Source organism: Misgurnus anguillicaudatus, chromosome 19 (genome assembly GCF_027580225.2).
Source record: "Misgurnus anguillicaudatus chromosome 19, ASM2758022v2, whole genome shotgun sequence".
Classification (NCBI taxonomy): domain Eukaryota; kingdom Metazoa; phylum Chordata; class Actinopteri; order Cypriniformes; family Cobitidae; genus Misgurnus; species Misgurnus anguillicaudatus.
Window position 1 is genome coordinate 52,467,981 of NC_073355.2, and position 21,180 is coordinate 52,489,160.

Genomic DNA, 21,180 nt, shown 5'->3' on the forward strand with positions numbered 1-21,180 from the left:
TGCTCAATGACAATGTTTATGTGTTCATGCCAGGACACTTATCAAACATGACGTTTGGGGCGGGTTGATTATTTAAGCCTGAACTAGAACAACTTCCTATTTCATGTCGAAACACCTAAATGTGTCAGGCTGCCACCGACACACAAACAGTTATTATAGGGATAGTTCACCCAAAAATGGAAGTGAATGGGGTCCAAAAACAGTTTGATTACAAACATTTCTCAAAATATCTTCATTTGTGTTCATCAGAACAACAAAGAGATTGTACTGTAAAAGTTTGTAACAACATCAGGGTGAGTAAATAATGACAGATTTTTCATTTTTGGGTGAACTAGCCCTTTAATTCTAAGGGTTCACTTAATTTTTCCGCTAACATTTTGAATGTTGAATGAGTGTATTCAATAAAGACATAAAATATAATAATTTTTGTGTCATTATTTTTAGACATATTGGGGAGGTTTCCCGGACAGGTATTAGACTAGTCCTAGACTTAAACACATTTAAGAGCTCTCCAAACTGAAAACAACTTGCACTTACATATCTTAAAATACATCAGATCCCTTTGTTTTACCTCAAAATGCACACAGGTAATGTTTTTAGTAAGGCATGTTTGTTAAAACGAGTTATATTTCCTAATTAAACTAAGGCCTAGTCCTGGACCGGGAAACCACCCCATTATGTTTGCAATACACTTGACTTAAAATCATGAAATTCCAAAAGGTTCACATACTTTCTTGCCACCGTGATTTCGACAGTATTAATGATCCTCTGGCACTGAAGATGTTATGGGAGTTTCCTTTTAGGTTACACAATGTTCAGAATGACTCATGAGATTTGTATATAAACAGCTGTCAGGATCAACAGAAATCATCAGATCATCTGCTCTTCAAGTTTACTATCAGACTACAATTATTCAAGTAAGTGCACTTAACCAATATATTAAAAATCTATTTGTTTTGGACAAAATATATTTTAAATTTATGCTAAAAATATTCAAAAACAGTGAAGCTCAATTAAATATATTTGTGAATTTGATATATTACGATTTTTTAAATACATTTATAATAAAGTTAAAGCTTTTCTTGTGAATGTGAATGTACTATTTTATTGGATTAGGGCTAAATATATATACATATATAATATATAATATAATGAACATATATAATGACCAAGAACTTTTTCACCTGGGTATCAAATTCGACCAATGGTTGGGCGTGACGTCATGGGGGGAGGCCAGAGAGCATAAATGCGGCAGAGAAGAATGCCCACTTTGTCTGGCATAAGCCGAGGCGGGTATACAGGCACGCCGGAAGTATGGCCAGGAAGACGCAGCGTCTTGTTCCCTTCTCAGGGAACAAGGGTTGCATATGTAACCTGAGATGTCCCCTTTCGAGGGATCTTCAAAGCTGCATCAGAGCTGATGCTATGGGGAACGTTATACCCAATCCACAGACTACAGTGCCTGTCTGTGTGTAGAAAGCACAACTGAGACCAAAGCAAACGATCCCCTGGAGTAGAGTTGAGATCCAACTCAAAAGTCTACAAAAGTGAGCGGTGAGGACCTGCCTGCCGCATCACAGATATCCTGGATCGAGGCCCCTGCCCACAGGGCCCTATATGCTGCCATACCTCGAGTTGAATGCGCTCTGACGGTAAAAGGAAAGGGCAGTCAAGAGGCTTCATAAGCACATGGGATAGCCTCAGCTATCCATCTACTTCTGAAGACGAAGCACTGCCGCATGGGCGGAGTGATCTGCTCGCAGCACACGAGAAGCCCCTGGTGAGGAGCAGAGAGTTCGGTCAGAATTGTGCAAATCACTCCGCCCATACGGCAGTGCTTCGTCTTCAGAGAATATAGTTCTCAGTATGTATACTGTTAAAAGATCGCTGTGTCTCATATCACCTTGTTATTTGTACACGGTTTGACTATACAAATCACAACACATAAATAGGAAAATGATCGCGTTATTTTGTCACTTATTGGGAGCAGTATACTAGCTGGAGCCATGCATTTCCAGTCTTTGTGCTAAGCTAAGCTAGCGGGGGCTGCGTCAGACAGAGTTACAGCACGCACGGAGATGAGAGAGGTATGTATGGACTTATCTAACTCTGGGGGATACGGTGAATAAGCTAAATTCCCAAAATGTGGGCGTGTTCCTTTAAAGGAACAGTATGTAGGATTGTGGCCAAAACTGGTATTGCAATCACAAAACTTGTGGCTAAAACTGGTACTGCAACAACACAACTGGTGGCCAATACACAAAATGACAACATAAACATCAGTTGAGGGCTGCAACTCCACTTTTTAAATGACAATATCCTGGCCAGACCACTGTTGTCAGTGATATAAGTATTTGAAATGAAAATGATTTCTTAATGTCTAGTGACATATCAGGCCCATTTTATGATTAATTGATATACATTTCTTACATACTGTTCCTTTAATGGTCAAAGGAGACAGCCCTGCTGCGCACTGCTCCTATGGGGCAGTTAACTAAGTCATATAAGTGCTCGTGGTACCATGTAATGTAAAAAGTTTTTTTTTAAATGCGTATCATTTCCTGGTGGAGGGAGCTCTAGAAGTAAAATAGTCTGCACAACCTCAGTTGAGAGACCCATTTCTATGAGTCTGTCCTCCTCAGAGGCCAGACCCAAAAATTCTAGGCAGGGGTAAAACACAGTGCCCCTCGCCTGAGACTACCGATCCCTCCAGATCGGGCCCTGAAATGGGGAGCCGTCTAGGAGGGTGACCAGGTCCGAAAACCATTCTATGGTCGCCACAACAAAGGCTACAGCAATTGGGGAAAATCACCAAGGCCCTACCTGTGTCATGGCAACCAGTCCGAGTGGAACTGGGTGAGAGAGAGAGAACCAAAGAGGACAATGTGAATTCTCCTGAATTGCAAACAGGTCAGCTTTCGCTTGGCCGAACCTAAGCCAGATTTGCTCCCCCACGTGTGGGAGTAGTCTTCATTCCCCGAGCTCAACGCCTGCCTCAGCAGAACGTCTGCTCCATGTGGGCTTACATAGATTTTGACCTTATGGTCTTCCATAGCAACTTCCTGGTCTTAAAGGGATTCATGGGAAAGGAACCATTGTTTCTTCCATAATACTTAGACACAAAGCATCTGTGTGTGACCTTGATCATGAGAAACGGGTTACCCCTTAGGGAACCCCATGGTTAAAGGATGGATTCGAATATATCAACCCCCTCGGGGGAATATTACATGAGATTGCGTCCCTCTCACTAAGGGTAAGTAACTGCAGCGCAGGCTTCCACACCTAGAGGGGAAACAACGGAGCATTTTGAAAGATTAGTTATCATAATGAACACACGTCACATTGTGGCATGAGCGTGCTTAGCTCCTAAACTTTCTGATTTCTTAGTTTCCTTCAATATCAACCACACAGTTAAACTATTCAGTCACAGAGTTAAAGCTATTCAAACACTCTTGATACACACACACATAGAGAGCCGCTGAGGCGAAAAAGAGAAGGTGGGCGTTCCTTTCTGCCGTGTTTGTGCTGTCTGGCTTCCGTCTATGACGTCACGCCCAACCATTGGTCGAATTTGATATACATACTCAGACGCAGTCACACCGTAGGCGTTCCCCATAGCATCAGCTCTGACGCAGCGTTGAAGTTCCCTCGAAAGGGAACCGTATTTACCAGTGATGTGAACACTATAGCATTCTGTGTTTATAATAAAAACCGCTATAATAGTAATTCAAAATATGAATAGTTTTTAGACAAAAAACAAAGACCAGACCCCTCGAAGCCTGTGAATCCCCCCGAACAAGAAGAAGTGAGTGAACATGTATGCATCATTGTTTATATTTGTATGTTGTAGACGTTTAGCTGCTGAAGCTAATGTTACTTGCATCTAACATTCTAGAAAGGTTAATACAGAGCAATAAAAGCTATGCCTGCTCTCTTCACGTCGTTCTTGTAAAATAATAATAAGTAGCATACGCTTCGGCCAATGTTGACTCGAGGGTATCCTCCTGTACTGTGCACTGTGTCGTAGAGTTTGTGAGGCCGCTCACGCTGCGTGAGCGAGGGATCATACCGGAAGAGATTGTCCGGTCAAAGGTCAATAGGTCATCATATGATTAATTCTATTTACGGCTAAATTATTTTTGATTCATTTTATTAAAAGTAAGATTGAGCAGGCATTCACAAAAGAGCATTTAATTACGAAAAAATGCCTTGACAAAAAGGGCCTAACTCTGGCACCCAAGGTTATAATGTGGCACTACACAAAGCGGAATTACACTGCGGATGTGCATTATTTTTAAATAACTCAAAGGACCAGAGTCAATTATTCCTCTTATAATACTGTAACCACACATTACTCTGGTGGTTATTTTAAGACATTTGAGAGGTCAGGTGTGGATTACTGAAATTAATCAACACCTGTGAAACATTTCTCAACCAATTAAAATAAAGCAATCAACAGACCTGTGGTATTTATTTTAAAACAAAATTTATATTGTTTAGTTACTGATTGATTGTTTAGTCATTTCTGGTGTTGATTTGTGATTCAATTATTCAAATCTCGTTTTGAAAATGGCAACAACTCTGGGTTTAGTTGGTGGTGATGGAGGTGAAGAGTTTTCCTTCACTGGTGAGAGTAATGGTGCCAGTTTAGAGAAGATCTGGGTTTGGGTTGTAGAATCAAGGGTGAAGGCGGTCAGGGCCTGGCTTACAGACGGAAGAGACCAAACCTTTGGTAATCCGGACGGATCGCATCAAGAGTATATGTTTCAGCCCGGTGAACTCATCACATCATTGTCTCTGTGGGGAAATGGAATGGGAACGCGTCTCGGAGCCATCAAATTCAAAACCAACCGTGGGGGGGAATTCTTTGCAAAAATGACAAGCTGGGGATTGAAGGCAGAATATCCTATGAATGTCGGCTCTGGATTTTGTCTGGGCATTCAGGGAAGATGTGGATCAGACATCGACAACATGGGTTTTTTGTTTCTCAATAAAGTACAATCAATACTTCTTACCAATGTCAAGTATCCCACTCTTTCTGAGATGACACCGCATGTAGTAGTGGAAGAAATTACATCTAGTACCTTTGAGAATGAAACCTCCACCAGTCAAGAGCAAACCATTGAAAGCTCAAAGAAAATAACCAGAACATGCTCATGGTCTAATACAACAAGCCTTTCCGCAACATTCTCTATGGAGGTGACGGCGGGGATTGCTAAGACTGTAGAACTTACCACCGGATTCAGTTTTACAGTAGGAACAGAAAACACTTACAGTAGAGAAGAGACGGATGAAAGAACTCAAACGAAATCATTTAAAATAGTTGTTCCACCGCAGAAGAAAGTGGCTGTCCTTGTCACCATAGGCAGGTGCAGTTTTGATGTTCCTTACACCGGGACAATGAAGGTCACGACTAATGATGGTGCTGTGTTAACATATGAAACCAGAGGACAACACAAAGGAGTCACTTACACTGAAATAAGAGTAAACACCAAAGAATCTGATTTCAAATAAATTTCTTAATTTGATTAATCAATCTTTCTACATTTAATTGCAGGGTTTCTGAGGTTTGATTTCAAAATGAATATTTTCAAGTTAAAATTACTTAAGTTTTCTACTTTAAATGAAAGAATAAATAAATCACCCATATAGTCATTTATTGCTTTTTGTTATGTGATTTCTCTATTTTAAGATGATTTATCACTTTATTGCAGGGTTTCTAAAGTTTGATTTCAAAAGGATTTTTTCAAGTTAAAATTACTAAAGTTTTTTACTTTAAATAAAAGAATAAATAAATCACCCGTATAATCATTTATTGCTTTTTGTTATGTGATTTCTCTATTTTAAGATGATTTATCACTTTATTGCAGGTTTCTGAGGTTTGATTTCAAAATGAATATTTTCAAGTTAAAATTCCTAAGTTTTCTACTTCAAATGGAAGCATAAATAAATAAAGAATAAATAAATCACCTGTATATCATTTATTGCTTTTTGTTATGTGATTTCTTTATTTTAAGATGATTAATCACTTTACTGTTAATGAGCTGTGTATAATAAAAACTCAACATTAATAAAGTTTTGTTAACATCAGTTGCTTGCCTCAGTTTTTTTTACTTTAATCCAACACATAAACCCTGAAACCATTAACTGAAGAACAAACATGACAAAAAACTTTATATCAGAACGTCTCGGTTACGGATGTAACCTTCGTTCCCTGAAGGAAGGGAGCGGAGACGTCACGTCGTGACCAACGAATTGGGAACTCGCTTAGAGAGACCAATCTGCTCCGATAACTACTAAAACGACAATGAACTTGGCATTGAGGTATTTGCATAATGCTGGCATCAACCCGCCAGGTGCGTATATAAGCCACAGCTGCAGAATACAAAATTAGCTTCTTTTCGCTGAGAAAACCGGGAGAATTTGACTGGCCGTGACAGCAGGGAGCAGCACCTGTGGCGATGGGACATGACGTCTCCGTTCCATTCCTTCAATGAACGAGGGTTACATCCATAACATAGACATTCCCTCTTAGTTGGTCATTACGACGTCACGTTGTGACCGACAAATTGGGAATCCCTACCAAAATGCCACTGGAGCTGACCTCTTCCAGTGTCTGCAAAAAGCCCTCCGGTTCCACTTAAGGAGATGGAGAATAGGATTAAGACAGAAGGCCGTGCACTAGATGTTCCTTTAACCCACAGTATTGCAGTGACAGGGAAATGCCCTGTCTGAGTGGGATAGGAACGCTGCGGAAGCCACCGCCCCGTTAAGGGCTAATGGTGGGCGAAAGTCAACCGTAGTTGAGAATAGACCGCCGTGGCTGTGTAAGCAAAGCAGTGCTCTGCTGAGGGAAATGTGGGCTAGTAGGATTAACCCCACAGAAAAATACTCACAAAAGAACCTGGTTGGATGCAATGTGGATGCCTGAGCCAAACACATAGGTTCGGGAAGATGCAGCTAGTGAGAGGCTGACGCAACATCAGCTGCCAAGGCAGCGGAAGAAGAACAAATCAAACCATTACGCATTTTTGTCCTAATGGCCTTCCGTAGTGGCACTTATTGTGAAGCACTAGTCGGAGGCTGCAAGCCGAAGTGCGAGTCTGTTCTCCGTGTTCCCCCTGATGAGGAAAGGACATGAGAGGAGACAGGCTCGATATAAACACTGTAAAATCTAATGAACTTATTAGGTGTCGCCCAACCAGCAGCTCTACAGATGTCTGTTAGTGAGGAACCACGAATTTGATTTGATTTATTGGACAAAAAGTGAAATAACATTTGTCCAGGATAACACAATAAAGTTAAAAATAACTTATTTCCATTGTGGTCCTTGAAGTAAAACACAACTTCACTTCTAGTGCAAAGGAAGTAGGGGCATTGGCAGTGTGGGGGCATTGAGTGCGCTCTCAAATCAAATGGACAAGGGATGCCCTGCAGATTATAAGCAAGGACGATAGTATCAACTATCCAATGAGACATCCTCTGCTAAGTGACAGCTTTCCCTCTCTGCTGACCACCATAACAGACAAAGAGCTGGTCTGAGGTCCTGAGGCTTTATGTGCGATCCACGTAGAGTCGCAGTGCGCGTATGGGGCACAACAAAGCCATGGTTGGGTCTGCCTCCTCCGGGGGCACCGCTAGCAAGCTCACCACCTGATCTCTGAAGGGAGTGGTGGGAACTTTGGGTACGTAGCCTGGCCTGGGTCTAAGTGTTATGCTCAAGACAGCAGGACCAAACTGAAGGCACGAATTGTCGATGGAGAATGCGTGTAGGTCCCCTACTCTCTTCACGGAGGCCAATGCTAGCAGGGTCAGAGTTTTCAATGACAAAAACTTAAGACTCACAGACTGCAGAGGCTCGAATGGAGGTTTCCTGCAGGGCTTTCAGCACCATGGACAGGTCCCAATGAGGAATAGAGGGAGGGTGCGAAGGGTTCAGCCTTCGAGCACCTCTTAAAAACATTCCTATTACTTTTGCACAGCATAGACTGATATCAAAATGTAGAAATGTGAGTGTGAAAGTTAGTCAAACTCTACAGAAATAACCTGAACTCAACTCATTTTAGCTGATAACAATATAAGCAGCCAAAAACTTATTTTTTTTCAGAGTTCGGGTCTATTTTAACAATAATCAAATGGAAAAATATTGTTCACCAACTTTTTACAACCCCTTAAAACATAAATTGTAAGTTTAACATTTACATGTCATTAAATAAACTGGAACTCAAAGCAATGCAGTGTTTGAAATAAAAAGTAGGGTAATGATATCTGGGCCACAATATTATATGTGCTTCATGTATGTACATGTTTGTATTTTTAAGAGAAAAATGTTTATGCTTGTTTTTTTTTTAAAAAGCTAAATTTTTAAGTCACTGATATAAGTCCACAAAACCCATACAAAACATGTTTTAACAAGACTTTTCTAAACAGAATCTAGTCGTCTAGAGTTTATTCTTTCAAATGATGTGAAAATCACATAAACTTCTCATTCACATAAAACAATATATTGATTTAGAAATTGTAAGACACTTTTTGTTAAGAGGGGCCGTATGCGAGAAGGATTGATTGACAGCTAGCAAACAAAATACTTGCATAATGAGCCTTTAGGCATGAATGTGAGAGGGAACTACAGTAAAGAATGTGAGGAGGACAAATAAAGGTATACATGTTTGTTTGAGGTTTATTAAGAAGTTAACAATATAATCAAAATAGAAATGAAGGTCAGTAGGACATTTTCTGTTTATTTGGAAACAAACCCTATTCAAAAACTTACAGATACAAATACACAACAGAGCTGTAAACTTCATGTGGCTCATGTTACCATATAACTTTATGTCCAAAAAATGTGAATATGTGTTTCCACTTCATAGTTTTGTACTGATGAGAGGGATGCAGACCTGTAAGAGAGTTAGAAACAGCTGTTAACATAAATTGTCCACAGAAATACCCTTACATACATAACTGATGGGTAAATAGCACTACATTTAGATAAACTATCATGTACATGAACTAAATTCAGAACATCTTACATAAACATCTGCAGTGATTAGTTTTATAAAAAGCTGTTTTCAGATGTTTTTTAAGATGCCCATCGATCGTCTAGCTTCTGTTTATAACGCGTTTCTGTAAGCTTGTATGAACTTTAAAAATACATCACATATGGCGACCATGTGCATGAATACTCATGTAAACAACACGGCGCTGACAAATAAACCGTGTTGCATGGAAAGCGCAATGTATGGAATTCCGTTGCATGTAAACAATATAATGGAATCATATTACAGCACACACTTAAAAGACCCTGCAGTGCAGCCTTACTCAAAGTTGCCATGAAGGATACGCAAGTAAATAACTGTGTTTAACACTGTACTTACTACATGTAACAGTCATCCGCCATTACGTGACTTTTCAATTAAATTCAATTTTAATTTTAAATCTCTCTTTACTTCAATGCAGATTATATAAACAGGCAATATTTGTTTTCAATTTTGTTTAAAAGTAGACATTTCAGGCTTTCTTTGGATATGTGTATCATGTTTGTAAGACGAGTATTCACAGAGTTTCAACTGATTTTTGTACATGTTTTGAGAGACAGCTGGCGGAGACAGAAATGTCTAAATGCACATCCTGTTTATTTTCTTTATTTGACAAAAACACAAAGATCTGTTGTGATTGTGAATGTACACTAATTAAAGAGGACCCTTCACAGTTTCAAATGATGTCAAACACGTAAGTGTATGATTATTAATGATGGAGTATTTTAAGATGATTCTGCTATGATAAGGAGAAAACACGTCAAAGCGCAGCACCACGTTTTTGGACCGCTGGGGGTTAAATACAAATCTTTGGGAATTAATGAAAAAGGGATGCTTCTCTGAAATTTTTTTTTAAATCAAAATTAAATACTGATCATCTGATTTTTAAAAGCTTAAGAAATAAAGTTACACAACAACTAGGGCAAATTATTTTCTGAATATTATTAGTGAGGCAAAAGGAAACTAAAAAAAAAAAATGTATGGAAGAGCATTGATATACTGGGGAGGGAAAAATCAGCAAATAAACATTTAAAACTCATGATGGATGGTTGTATCCAGGATAATGATCAGATTATTGGGGAATGTTTTAACGATTATTTTATAAATTCGGTGCGAGAACTGAATTTAACTAAACCAATAACTCAATGTACACAAGATTGAACCTGTAATGATTCTTTTTTTTTAAAGTTTTTCTTAGCAGAGAAAGTTGAACATGCAATTTCATCACTATCTAATAGTAAAGCTAAAGATATATATTGTTGTGATACAGCTTTTCTTAAATAATATAAGACATCTATTATGATGCGTCTAAAGATAACAATAAACAAGTCTTTTAAGTCTTTTAATGAAAATGATTTCCCAGTGTTCTTAAGCCTGCCATAGTGACCCCTGTGTATAAGTCCGGGGAATACTCAATAAGTCCGACCCATTAGTATTCTCCCAGCTGTATGAAAGGTTATTGAAAAATTGTGGTAGAACAATAAACAGCATATTTGGACTTTAAGTCCCTTTTCTATCCGATGCAATTTGGCTTCAGGAAATAACATTCTACTGAAACTGCATGCTGTTATTTCATCGAGGAGATTAAATCTAGCCTAGATCAAGGAGGAGTGGTGGGAGCAGTTTTCTTAGATTTACGCAAGGCCTTTGATACAGTCAATCATGAGGTGCTAATACATAAATTGGCCACATATGATATCTCTTTAAATTTCCAAAATTGCATATAATCTTATTTGATAGATCAAAAACAAAGTGTTCAAATAAACAGCAAATACATATACATCTCTTGTTTCTACTGTGGGCATTCCACAGGGGTCGGTTCTGGGGCCATTGTTGTTTTGCTTATATATCATTGACCTGCCTTTGGTCTGCAAGGGTGTAAATATTGTCATGTATGCTGATGACACGGTATAACAGACGTAGCAAAAGTTATCAAGTGCTACGAGCAAGGTCAGAAATTGGTTACAGGATTCATGTCTTACGCTAAATATTGAAAAAACTGTAATTATGTTTTTTACAAACCGGTCTATACTTAAGACTTATCCAGATGTTTTCGTAAAGGGCCAATGTATTAATTATGTAGATAGGTTTAAATATTTAGGGGTAACTCTGGATCTGACACTTAGTTTTAAAGGACATGTTAAAAAATTATGTAAGAAATTTAAATTTAATTTAGTAAATTTAAGATACATAAAAAACTCACTTACCAATGAAGCACCCTGTATTTATTTAAATGCAATGATTATTCCTCACCTTACGTACTGCATTACATCTTGGTCTCAGGCATGCAAAACAGTTTTAAAAACGTCTCAAGGTCTTTCTTATCATCATTGTCAAATACTTTCTAAATATGACATACTTAGTATGAATAATTTAATAAAATACTCAAATGTGACCTTGCTTCATAAAATCATATATGGTGCTACTGCTCCTCCTTTGAAAAAGGTTGTTACATTTTGCTCTGAAAAATCAGTGCAAACAACTAGAAGTGTTACAAGGAGGGAGTGTAGCTTTCCACATCTTAAAACCCAAATTTGGGAGTTCCTCTTTCTGGAACCACGAGACAGTGGAATAACTTTCCCACTGAATATACTTTATGTACAGATTCTCACACTTTCTCATCCATGACAAAGAGTTGGTTATTAAATGAACAAGTTTGTACACATTGCTGATGTGATTTATCTGTGTGGTGTTGTGTAAGATGAAAATTATACAACCTTTATAAACCAAATAGTACACACCTAATTTTATATGTAATTCTTCTGAGCAATATAAACAAACCTGTGATTTGTTATTTTATAATCCTTTTGCTTTGTTAAACTCTTTGGGGTGGTTTCCCGAACAGGGATTATCTTAAGTCAGGACTAGGCCTTAGTTTAATTATGAAATATAACTAGTTTTAACAAACATGCCTTACTAAAAGCATTACTTGTGTGCATTTTAAAGCAAAACAAAGGGGACTGATGTATCTTAAGATATGTCAGTGTAATATGTTTTCAGTTTGGACACCTCTTACATTTATTTTAGTCTATGACTAGTCTAAACCCTGTCCGGGGAAACTGTTAGTAAATTGTTATAATTGATTCATTTTAATTCTTCAGAAATTGTATTGATTTATTTTAATTCTTTCAGAAATTATTATTTCCAGTAGATTAGGAGGAGTCTGGTATTACCGCTAAATAAGTATGTCAGGATATGGTCACACTGGTGTTTTGATGTTGAATGGGGCACGTTCACCAGGACTCTCAGATTTATGTCTATCACCTGACTTAGCAAGTTGCATGATCGTGACTAAAGTAACTATTTTATGATCGGAGCAAGCATGGAGCGGCCAGACGTAAAAATATTAGTTTACCTGGCAACCTTTGACTAAGATCAGAACTGGCAATTTTGTGTCTGTGAGATATACGCAACGGCCGACGTATACTCTGTGCGATATCGGGTCCCTAATGAACGAATAATTAAGACTATGGGAATTTATAAATAATCAAACATCTAAATTATTATCAACAGATAATTGGAATAATACAATAAATTCTTACTTTATTAAATTGGAGTCAGATTATAATTTAAATACAGAGGTCAAAAGAATTTTTATTAATCCTGATATGGAATTATTCCTTTAGAAGCGCCAAGACACGAAAGAACACGAGACCCCTTCTCCCACGCCATTGGATTCTGTCGTTGGGCTTGTGGGTGGGTCCTTACAGAACAGTGACTGAGGAGGGAGGCACATCAAGCCAGGGAAGCAGAACTAGCAACACAGATGCCAATGAGTTACAAGAGTCACAAAACCGCTTTTTAAGCAAACTTCTTCGCAATATGCCATCATCATCCCCATCACCCTCACCCACACCATACTATATGCCACCTCGCTATACTAGCTTGATGTATCCAAGTACAAGTACTTTGGAGGACATGGACAACACAGCATTTAGCCCGGTGTCATCTCGGTCCTACCTACAACTAGACTAGATGGACATTAAGAAACATTTTATTTTTGGACTGTTGTACTCTGTGTGTGTGATGTGCACTCTTTGTATATAAATACTATAACAGCACTCGACTGCTGCTTTAACAATGTGCAAAACAGTTGTGTGTGTGGGTGTGTAGTAAATTTATATAAGCTATTATAATTTTACTTATTTGAGCACTACATTGCTCTTAACTACGTTTAGTACTTTTTTTTCTAAGGTTGTGTACAGTGCAAATATCTATGTACAAATTTAATTCCAAAAATATTTGATTAATATTGTATAAATAAAGCAAGTTGTACACACATTTAACCTGTTGTCAATTGATTATGAAGAGTTTACATCCAGTACTAAAAATAATAAATAAAACAAGGAGTTTGCATTAGAAAACAACAAATTTACTGTTACCAACGCAGCTGACATGTGACAGTCATGGCCCTGACACATTAATAAGGTATATTTATTATTTTGCCTTAATTGTTAGTAGACATGATTTTATTTTCTTGTTTTGTTCCTCATTTTGAAAAAAAAATCACTTTACATTAATTTACTTCATATCAATTTATTTTTTGACAAAACAATTGATGCGCTTGACCAGGAGATTGCTTTAAGAAATCTCACATTTCCAATATTTCCAAGGTGAAAAGTAGTACACTTCCATAGTGTTAAACTGCTCTATTTTTGCACACTAATTTTGTAATAATATACTAAATATTCATCTTTAATACTTCTTCGGATGTTCTGAAGATCATCTAAGTGTACTTATTTGTGCTATTTTGCACTTTTTACATACTATCTCTAATAACATTTATTTAACACTTGTATTAAACTTCAACTCAACTTACAAAAATGGGTTCAAGTTTACTACAAGTGGTACCTAAATAATAATTAATAATTTATTTGCACATTTTAGTTCATATTTATGGTGTCTCATAATAGCACAGTGAAGTACACTTCAACAAGAATCTTTAGTATATTAAGTACAAAATAAGTGCGCAAAAATAGAGCATGTTAAGCGTACTTTGGAATCGTACTTGTTTTTTATCTGGGTTCAAGAGCATTGTTCAGGATAGCAGGCACTTACAGAAAGACTAGCATTATTGTCACACTGTAAAAAAGACAATTATTTTCCTCTAATGTAAGCTCCACAGTACACTTATACAATAAAGTGTTATTTGATTTGAAGTGGCCCGGAGAGAGTTTACAGTACTGAAATACAATACTATTGTGCATCTTGAGACAAAGTTATGATACTGATACATGAGTAAGGTATATTTCACATAAGGCATCTTAAACATCCATTTTATTTTGTGTCTGGTATAAGTTCAGTCCAAGTACACTTCACAAAACAATATATAATATGCTGCCATTGTTTAGGGCAATTGGGGTGCTTCAGCCAATTATACACAAATTCTGTGACATGTATAGTTATCAACATTAAAGAAGAACAAAAATATACATTCTCAATCATGTTTATTCTCTACATCAATCATATCACACACGTATAAACAGTAAAAAAGTAAACAACGGAAAGCTTCAGGGTAACAATGCTTTATCATGCCATAAAAACATGGTACCCAGATTACAGGATGAGTCATTATAGCCGCAAGAATAGCTTGTGAATTAGGCCCTCCCACCCCTGAAGCATATCTTGTTCTGGTTCTCGCAAAACATCTGTAATGTTCCAGTCAGGCAAGAAATGTTCTTTCTTTAACTCGCAGGTATTGTGCAAAACACAACACACAGCAAACATCCGACATCAAAACAGTGTCGACATAAAAACAGTGTTGACATCATCGCGCTTTAGCAAGCACCTCCAACGACCTTTTAGGCGACCAAAAGCATTCTCCCCAACCATCCGTGCTGAACTCAGTCGATAGTTATAATGCCGTTGTTGAGGGGTCAGCGTATTGAGGTTGAGTTCTTGAGAGGGTATGCAGCATCACCAATTAAATGGACAGGAACATCGACTCCGTACAGTGACATGGAGTTCTGTAAAAAAATAAATACAGCTTTTAATGTCCTACATGATTTCAAGTACTTCTATATGAATGTGAACCTTGAACCCCAAAAAAGTTGCACCGTTATATTGCTACCATTAGCAAACAATACATAGGTAAAAAATTTACTTGTTTGTATGTTATGACAAACATTATTACAATAGTATTGCTCAATTTGAAGTGAATCAAAACATTTCATTCAAGTTGTCCAAAGAAAAGAATGTCTATTGATTTAAATAATATTTTGGGTTTGGATCAACTTCAATTGCTAATTGTGTAGTTTTTTCTCTCTGCTAGATAATTTCCATGTCAAAACATTATGAATGGTTTCTATTGCAGAGTCACAAGTAATGAATTATAACATATAAAACGTTGGAGTAAAACAAACATATCATACCTCATGAGGAAACATGGTTCTTTTGTTATTATGAAGATGGGAGAATTGGATAAAACACAAGCATCATATATACAGTGGATATAAAAAGTCTACACACCCCTGTTAAAATTGCAGGTTTTTGTGATTTAAAAAATGAAAACAAGATGAATCATTTTGGAACCTGTTCCAACTTGATTCCGTACTTCCAAACTATATATTAAAGTTAATAACAATAAGAAAACTTTTGTGGTGAAAAAATGGCAAAATATTGAATTTGCAATATTTTGCCATTTCTCCTTGCAAAAGCATTTTAAATCTGTCAAATTGGTTGGGTTTCTCCTGTGCACAGCCCTCTTCAGATCACCCCATAGATTTTGGATGGGATTTAGATCCGGACTCTTGCTGGGCCATTCCAAAACCTTGATCTTGTTTTGGTGAAGTAATTCCTTTGTGGATTAGAAGTGTGCTTTGTGTCATTGTCATGCTGTAAGGTGAAATTTCTCTTCATCTTAAGTGTTTTGGCAGAAGCCTTAAGGTTTTGGGCCAAAATTGACGGGTATTTGGAGCTATTCATTATTCTATCTACCCTAATAAAAAAAAAACAGTTCCAGCTGAAGAAAAGCAGCCACAAAGTATGATGCTGTCACCTTCATGCTTTACTGTGGGCATGGTGTTCATTTGGTGATGTGATGTGGGTTTTATTGCACCAAATATATATTTTGGTATAACGGCCCAAGTTCAACGTTGGTCTCAATGGCCTATAATACATTATTCCACATGGATTGGGATATAGAAATATTTGTTTTTACAAACTTTAGATGGACTTGATATTATTTTTGGTTAAAAAATGCTTATAGCCCAAACATGAAGAATTCAGGAGATTTTTGTCACATGTAGGGAGCAAAAAGTACTTGCCAGATATTGTTACAATTCTTTTAATGTTGCTGTAGGACTCTTGGCAGCCTTCCTGACCATTTTTTTCCTGGTTTTCTCATAAATTTTAGGTATATGCCCTGGTCTTAGTAATGTCAATGTTGTGCCATATTTTCTCCACTTGTGGATTATTGTTTTTACAGTATTCCATGGTATATTCAGGGTCTTGGAAATGTTTTTAATCCTCTGTTGATAAAGATTTTTCAACAATGGGATCATGTACCTGCTGAGTAAGCTCTACACAGATAATGGCTTTTTCAGTGGGATGATACTTAGAAAAAATCCTTTAGGACCATGCACACTTCATTAATAGTTAAAAAGTTATTTTAATTGATGACAGGTATGTACTACTTCATATTTAACTTAAGTCTAAATGTGACTGGTTGCTTCTGAACACTGCCACAATCACTATTGTAAAAGGGTGTGCACACCTATGCAACCTGGTTATTGTACAACTTTACTTGCCATTTTTTCACCACAAAATTATTCTTAATGTTTTTTACTTTAATATATAGGTTTGAAGTAGGGAATTAAGTTGGAACAGGTTCCAAAATGATTCGTCTTGGTTTCATTTTATAAATCACAAAAACATCCTATTTAAACAGGGGTGTGTAGACTTTTTATATCCACTGTATGTCTATAAAACTAGTTCAAAACATATTGCATTAAAATGTGTACACAAACAAAACATTGAGCAAGTTTTAGTTATGATCATTACGAATTATGAAATGTATTCTTAGGCAAGGCAAGGCAAGGCAAGTTTATTTGTATAGCACATTTCATACACGGAGGTAATTCAAAGGGCTTTACATAGATATGAGAAAACAATATATAAGAGCGAAAAAAGTATGTAGAAATAAAACACACAAAAATCAAAGATAAATGAGAATTTAAAATACAAATTAAAATAAATGTGATTTTAATAAAAACTGTTTAAAGGGGACAGAGAATTAAAAACCATTTTTACCTTGTCTTTGTTGAATAATGGTAGTCTACCCACATTCACAAACATACAAAAATTGCTAAACATGCTAAACATCTCAGTCTCATAGAAATTACTCCTTTAGAAATCTCAGCCAGAAAACAGCCCAATCTGAAAAACTGATGCTTATGACATCACAGGCATCTAACTGCCCCTCCACTTTAAAATAATTGGCTACATTTTTGAGTGGCAGCAAAGTGAGCCAATCAGTAATGAGATTACAAGTTAAGCCAGTAGGGGGAGCCAAATAGGTGCAAAACCACTTGTTTAAAATCCCCCACCCTAATAGAGCTATCTGAGAGAGGTTTTTAGGAAGCTTCTAAGGCATTACAGACCCCCCCCAAAAAAAAATTGTCACATCACAGAACAAGGATAAATACTCCGTTCAATCAATCTATGTCACCTTTAAATGTGTGAAAAAAAATAAGACAGGAATAAAATTATAAAACAGTTAAAAATAAGAATAAAAACAAGAGAACTAAAAATAATTAAAATAGTGCATATAAAATATAGTGCAATCAGTTCAGACGTAACACAGTGCTCAGTCAGAAATTCATTTGAAATAATACTGTTAAATAAGGAAATAACTGATCTGGGTGCCGTTGCTCCCATTCAAAAAAAGAGAATCAAAGAAAAAACGCCAGCTCCATGGTATGACCATCATACTGCAGCCCTTAAAAAAGTAGCTAGAAAAATTAAGAAAATACAGAAATGATCAGACAGTGCTAAATCCTTAATAACAATCGATGAAATGTTTACACCCTTACTGATAATTAAATCTAGAGTTTGTCCAGAATTGTGTGTGGGTCCATGTACATGTTGAGTCAGATCAAAAGTATTTAACACAGCTGTGATTATCTTTTGCCTTAATACTTTCTGGCTTATCTATTTGAATGATAAAATCTCCAGCAATAGCAAAGCAGTCTAACTCTGAGGAAATCATTGATAACAGTTCTGTAAAGTCCTCACAAAATGCTGGAGAGAGTTTTGGGGGCCTGTAAATAATGATAAGTAGAATGCGTGGAGTACCTTTTAACCAATACCTAGATATTCAAAAGACGGGTAATTCCCAAATGACACTTGCTTACATTGATAGACATCTTTAAATAGAGCAGCTACACCTCCACCTCTCCTAGCAGTTCTGCAGACACTCATAAAAGAAAAGTTAGGAGGGGCTGTTTCATTAAAGGGGCTCTCCATAAGTTGAGAAATTTCTAACCGTTACTGACACCAGTGGCCGTTATAGAAACTGCAGCCAGTCTCATGCTCGTTCTCGGTGGGCACACTCGTACGAGCACGACCACAACAACCAGAGTTGCCGTAGCAACCACAGACAGCTGATTGAGATTTACCAGCATGTTTACAAATGTAAGAAAAGTTACAGTAACACGACACTGTAAAACACACTCCCGACACTCACAATCTTAATGCACTCTTGCTCTGAATAAAGAGAATTCATATAAGACAGTAACTTTTGAAACAGTCCTGTGCTACATGCTATCGTTAGCATTACACCACAAAAACAATAAAATAATATATTACAGATGCAGGGCTCCATACTGCCACCAAAATTTGAGAGTGTGCCACTGAATTTTACATCCAGTCGCACATGTGCGACCAGTAAAGTTGCCCTTTTTTTTGATGTGACACTGAATTTGAAAACAACACATTGTACTTTCTGCATTGCATCTATCATAAATGTATTTATTAGTAATAAAGTGGAAATTAGTAGAAATGTGAATATTTGGTTAGGATGTTGATTTAGGGTGTGTGCCCCAAAATTTTCTGGTTGCGCCCCTAAAATTTTCAGTTGGGGGCCACTGTAATCCTAGTGAAAAAAGTTAGTCTGGAGCCCTGACATGCCCTGTAACTATGTCTTACCTTTGCAGTAAAAAGAGGTCTGTTTTCATACCCATCGCTGACCGGAGCTCCCTTCAAGAATCAAATGCCAATCCGATGTTTACTTTTGTCTTTGCCCCGACGCCGGTCATGCTTTATTTTGGCCGCACTAGAAAAGGATTTTTTTTTATCTTATGAGGAGTTTCCTTGAGTGTCTGGATTGTGCTGGAAGTTGGTCACTTCTTTCCATCTACAGAGTCCTTTTGAAACATGCTAGTGATTGCCGCTGTTTACTAATGGCTGGGGTACGCGTCTATATGGAACGCCCAAGTAGACGAGCAGGCGCATGACGTCACATTTTGAATTTCGCACCAATTCGGACCCGACTCCTCCACACATAAAAGAGCCTACAGGCTGATAGAGACAACAGCGGAGGACAGTCAAGGTGTCATTCTTTCTATTACATTATGGTTGGCTCATAAATATACAAAAGAAAACTCTATCTTAAAGATTTTTTTAAGTAATAACCTATGTAGCCCCTTTAAGGACTGTTGCACTGTAGCTTTCTTCTTGCCATGTTTCATTTAGAAACATAAAATCCAGGTTGTCTGTGGCTATTAAGTCACTGACTAGAAGTGATTTATTTTTAAGTGAACAGATGTTTAAAAGTGCTAACTTAACAGTACTAATTTTTCCCTAACAGAAATCTTAGCTTGACATGTAACAGGCAGCAGATTAGATTGATTTGCCATACAGTTTGATAAAGCCTTGGACTTTCTATCATGTAATAGAACAGAAATAGAGAAAGATATAGGCACACTGGGTTCCTGCATGTTTTGTATACATTTGATAAAATTAGTGTTTTCATAGCAGGGACCCGACAGTCACGGAAAGTAGGGACACATGTCGGATCTGGGGCATTTTGAGATATTTACAGATTCTGAAAGTGTATTTTCTAAGCTTTCCAACGATGTGTAACAAATGAAAATCTGATAAGATTTGGAGAAGTTGTGGCCATTTGAATATAACACATTCAAGAAAGAGAATGCTGAGGCATTTGAGAAAAAAAGTTAACACGTTTCCCTTTTCCCTGCCTGGAGAGACAATAGGGCTCATTTAGCTAACATCTCATTTAGCTAAGCCATACCCCCTGTAAAGCCGTTTTGAGATACAGATGTTCTAGCATCATATGTAGTATTTTGTGACAGAAGTTTGGATGAAAACATGCAAAAATAAACATAACTTTTTACCTTTGCATGGATCACAAGTCGAATCCAGTCTGTTTCAGATGTATGATTCATCCAATGAACATTTTTGTCTAAAAATGCGTATTATCCATGAAATATACATATATAGTTTACATCAGTTTTTGCATGAATGTCTGGTAATACAATACAATATAATATACAATCTGAGGACTATTTACATCGTAACATGTAAGGGTATATGAGATTACACTCCGGTAATTTACGTTCCGTTAAACACATGAACCCACCTTCAAAGTTTGTATTTAAAATAGGGAGGTAGTATAATAGGTCATCCGAACAGCACCGTCGAAAAACGTAACGTCCTTTAGAGATGTTACCAATCGCTCGCTCGTTCCTTCATCAGTCAATGACTTTATGGAAAATACATGTAGACAAAACATGTAGCCAATTATATAACGAATTCAATGATCTCTGTGTGACTTTTTGTGTGTGTTTGACTTCTTGCTGCGCTGCAAGAACTGAGAGATGTCAATGATGGCTCTCGCAGTACTTTGCCGTCATCCAACTGCGGCGCCGCATAAAGTTGGTAACGCGACTGACGTATGACGCGGCTGACTGTTATCTGTTCTGCCCCCCAGCTTCTTTTATTTGTGTTTTGTGCGGCCGAGCTTCGTTTACAGTCTGGGGAGATGCACGCTGTAAGTTAGAAAAAAAAACTTAGCAAACATGTCTGAGGAACAGGGCAGCCGCGTCACTACAGTCACGTGACTTCACGCTCGAGCCGGAAGAGAAGACCATGCTGAATTAAGTCGTAATCTTGCTATTTTTGGACC

General features: G+C 37.3%; 1 protein-coding gene across 1 annotated transcript; it reads left to right on the forward strand.

Annotated features, from left to right (window-relative positions):
* Positions 1–817: 817 nt before the first annotated feature.
* On the forward strand, positions 818–5,659 carry LOC129436833 (aerolysin-like protein). The gene is made up of 2 exons (XM_073857861.1): positions 818–906; positions 4,545–5,659. The coding sequence occupies exon 2, from the start codon at positions 4,570–4,572 to the stop codon at positions 5,512–5,514; it is 945 nt and encodes a 314-aa protein (XP_073713962.1). The 5' UTR covers positions 818–906; positions 4,545–4,569; the 3' UTR covers positions 5,515–5,659.
* The last annotated feature ends 15,521 nt before the right edge of the window (positions 5,660–21,180 follow it).

Excerpts from the sequence above, each read along its gene's own strand:
- LOC129436833 (XM_073857861.1), top strand. The coding sequence starts at position 4,570 with ATGGCAACAACTCTGGGTTTAGTTGGTGGTGATGGAGGTGAAGAGTTT.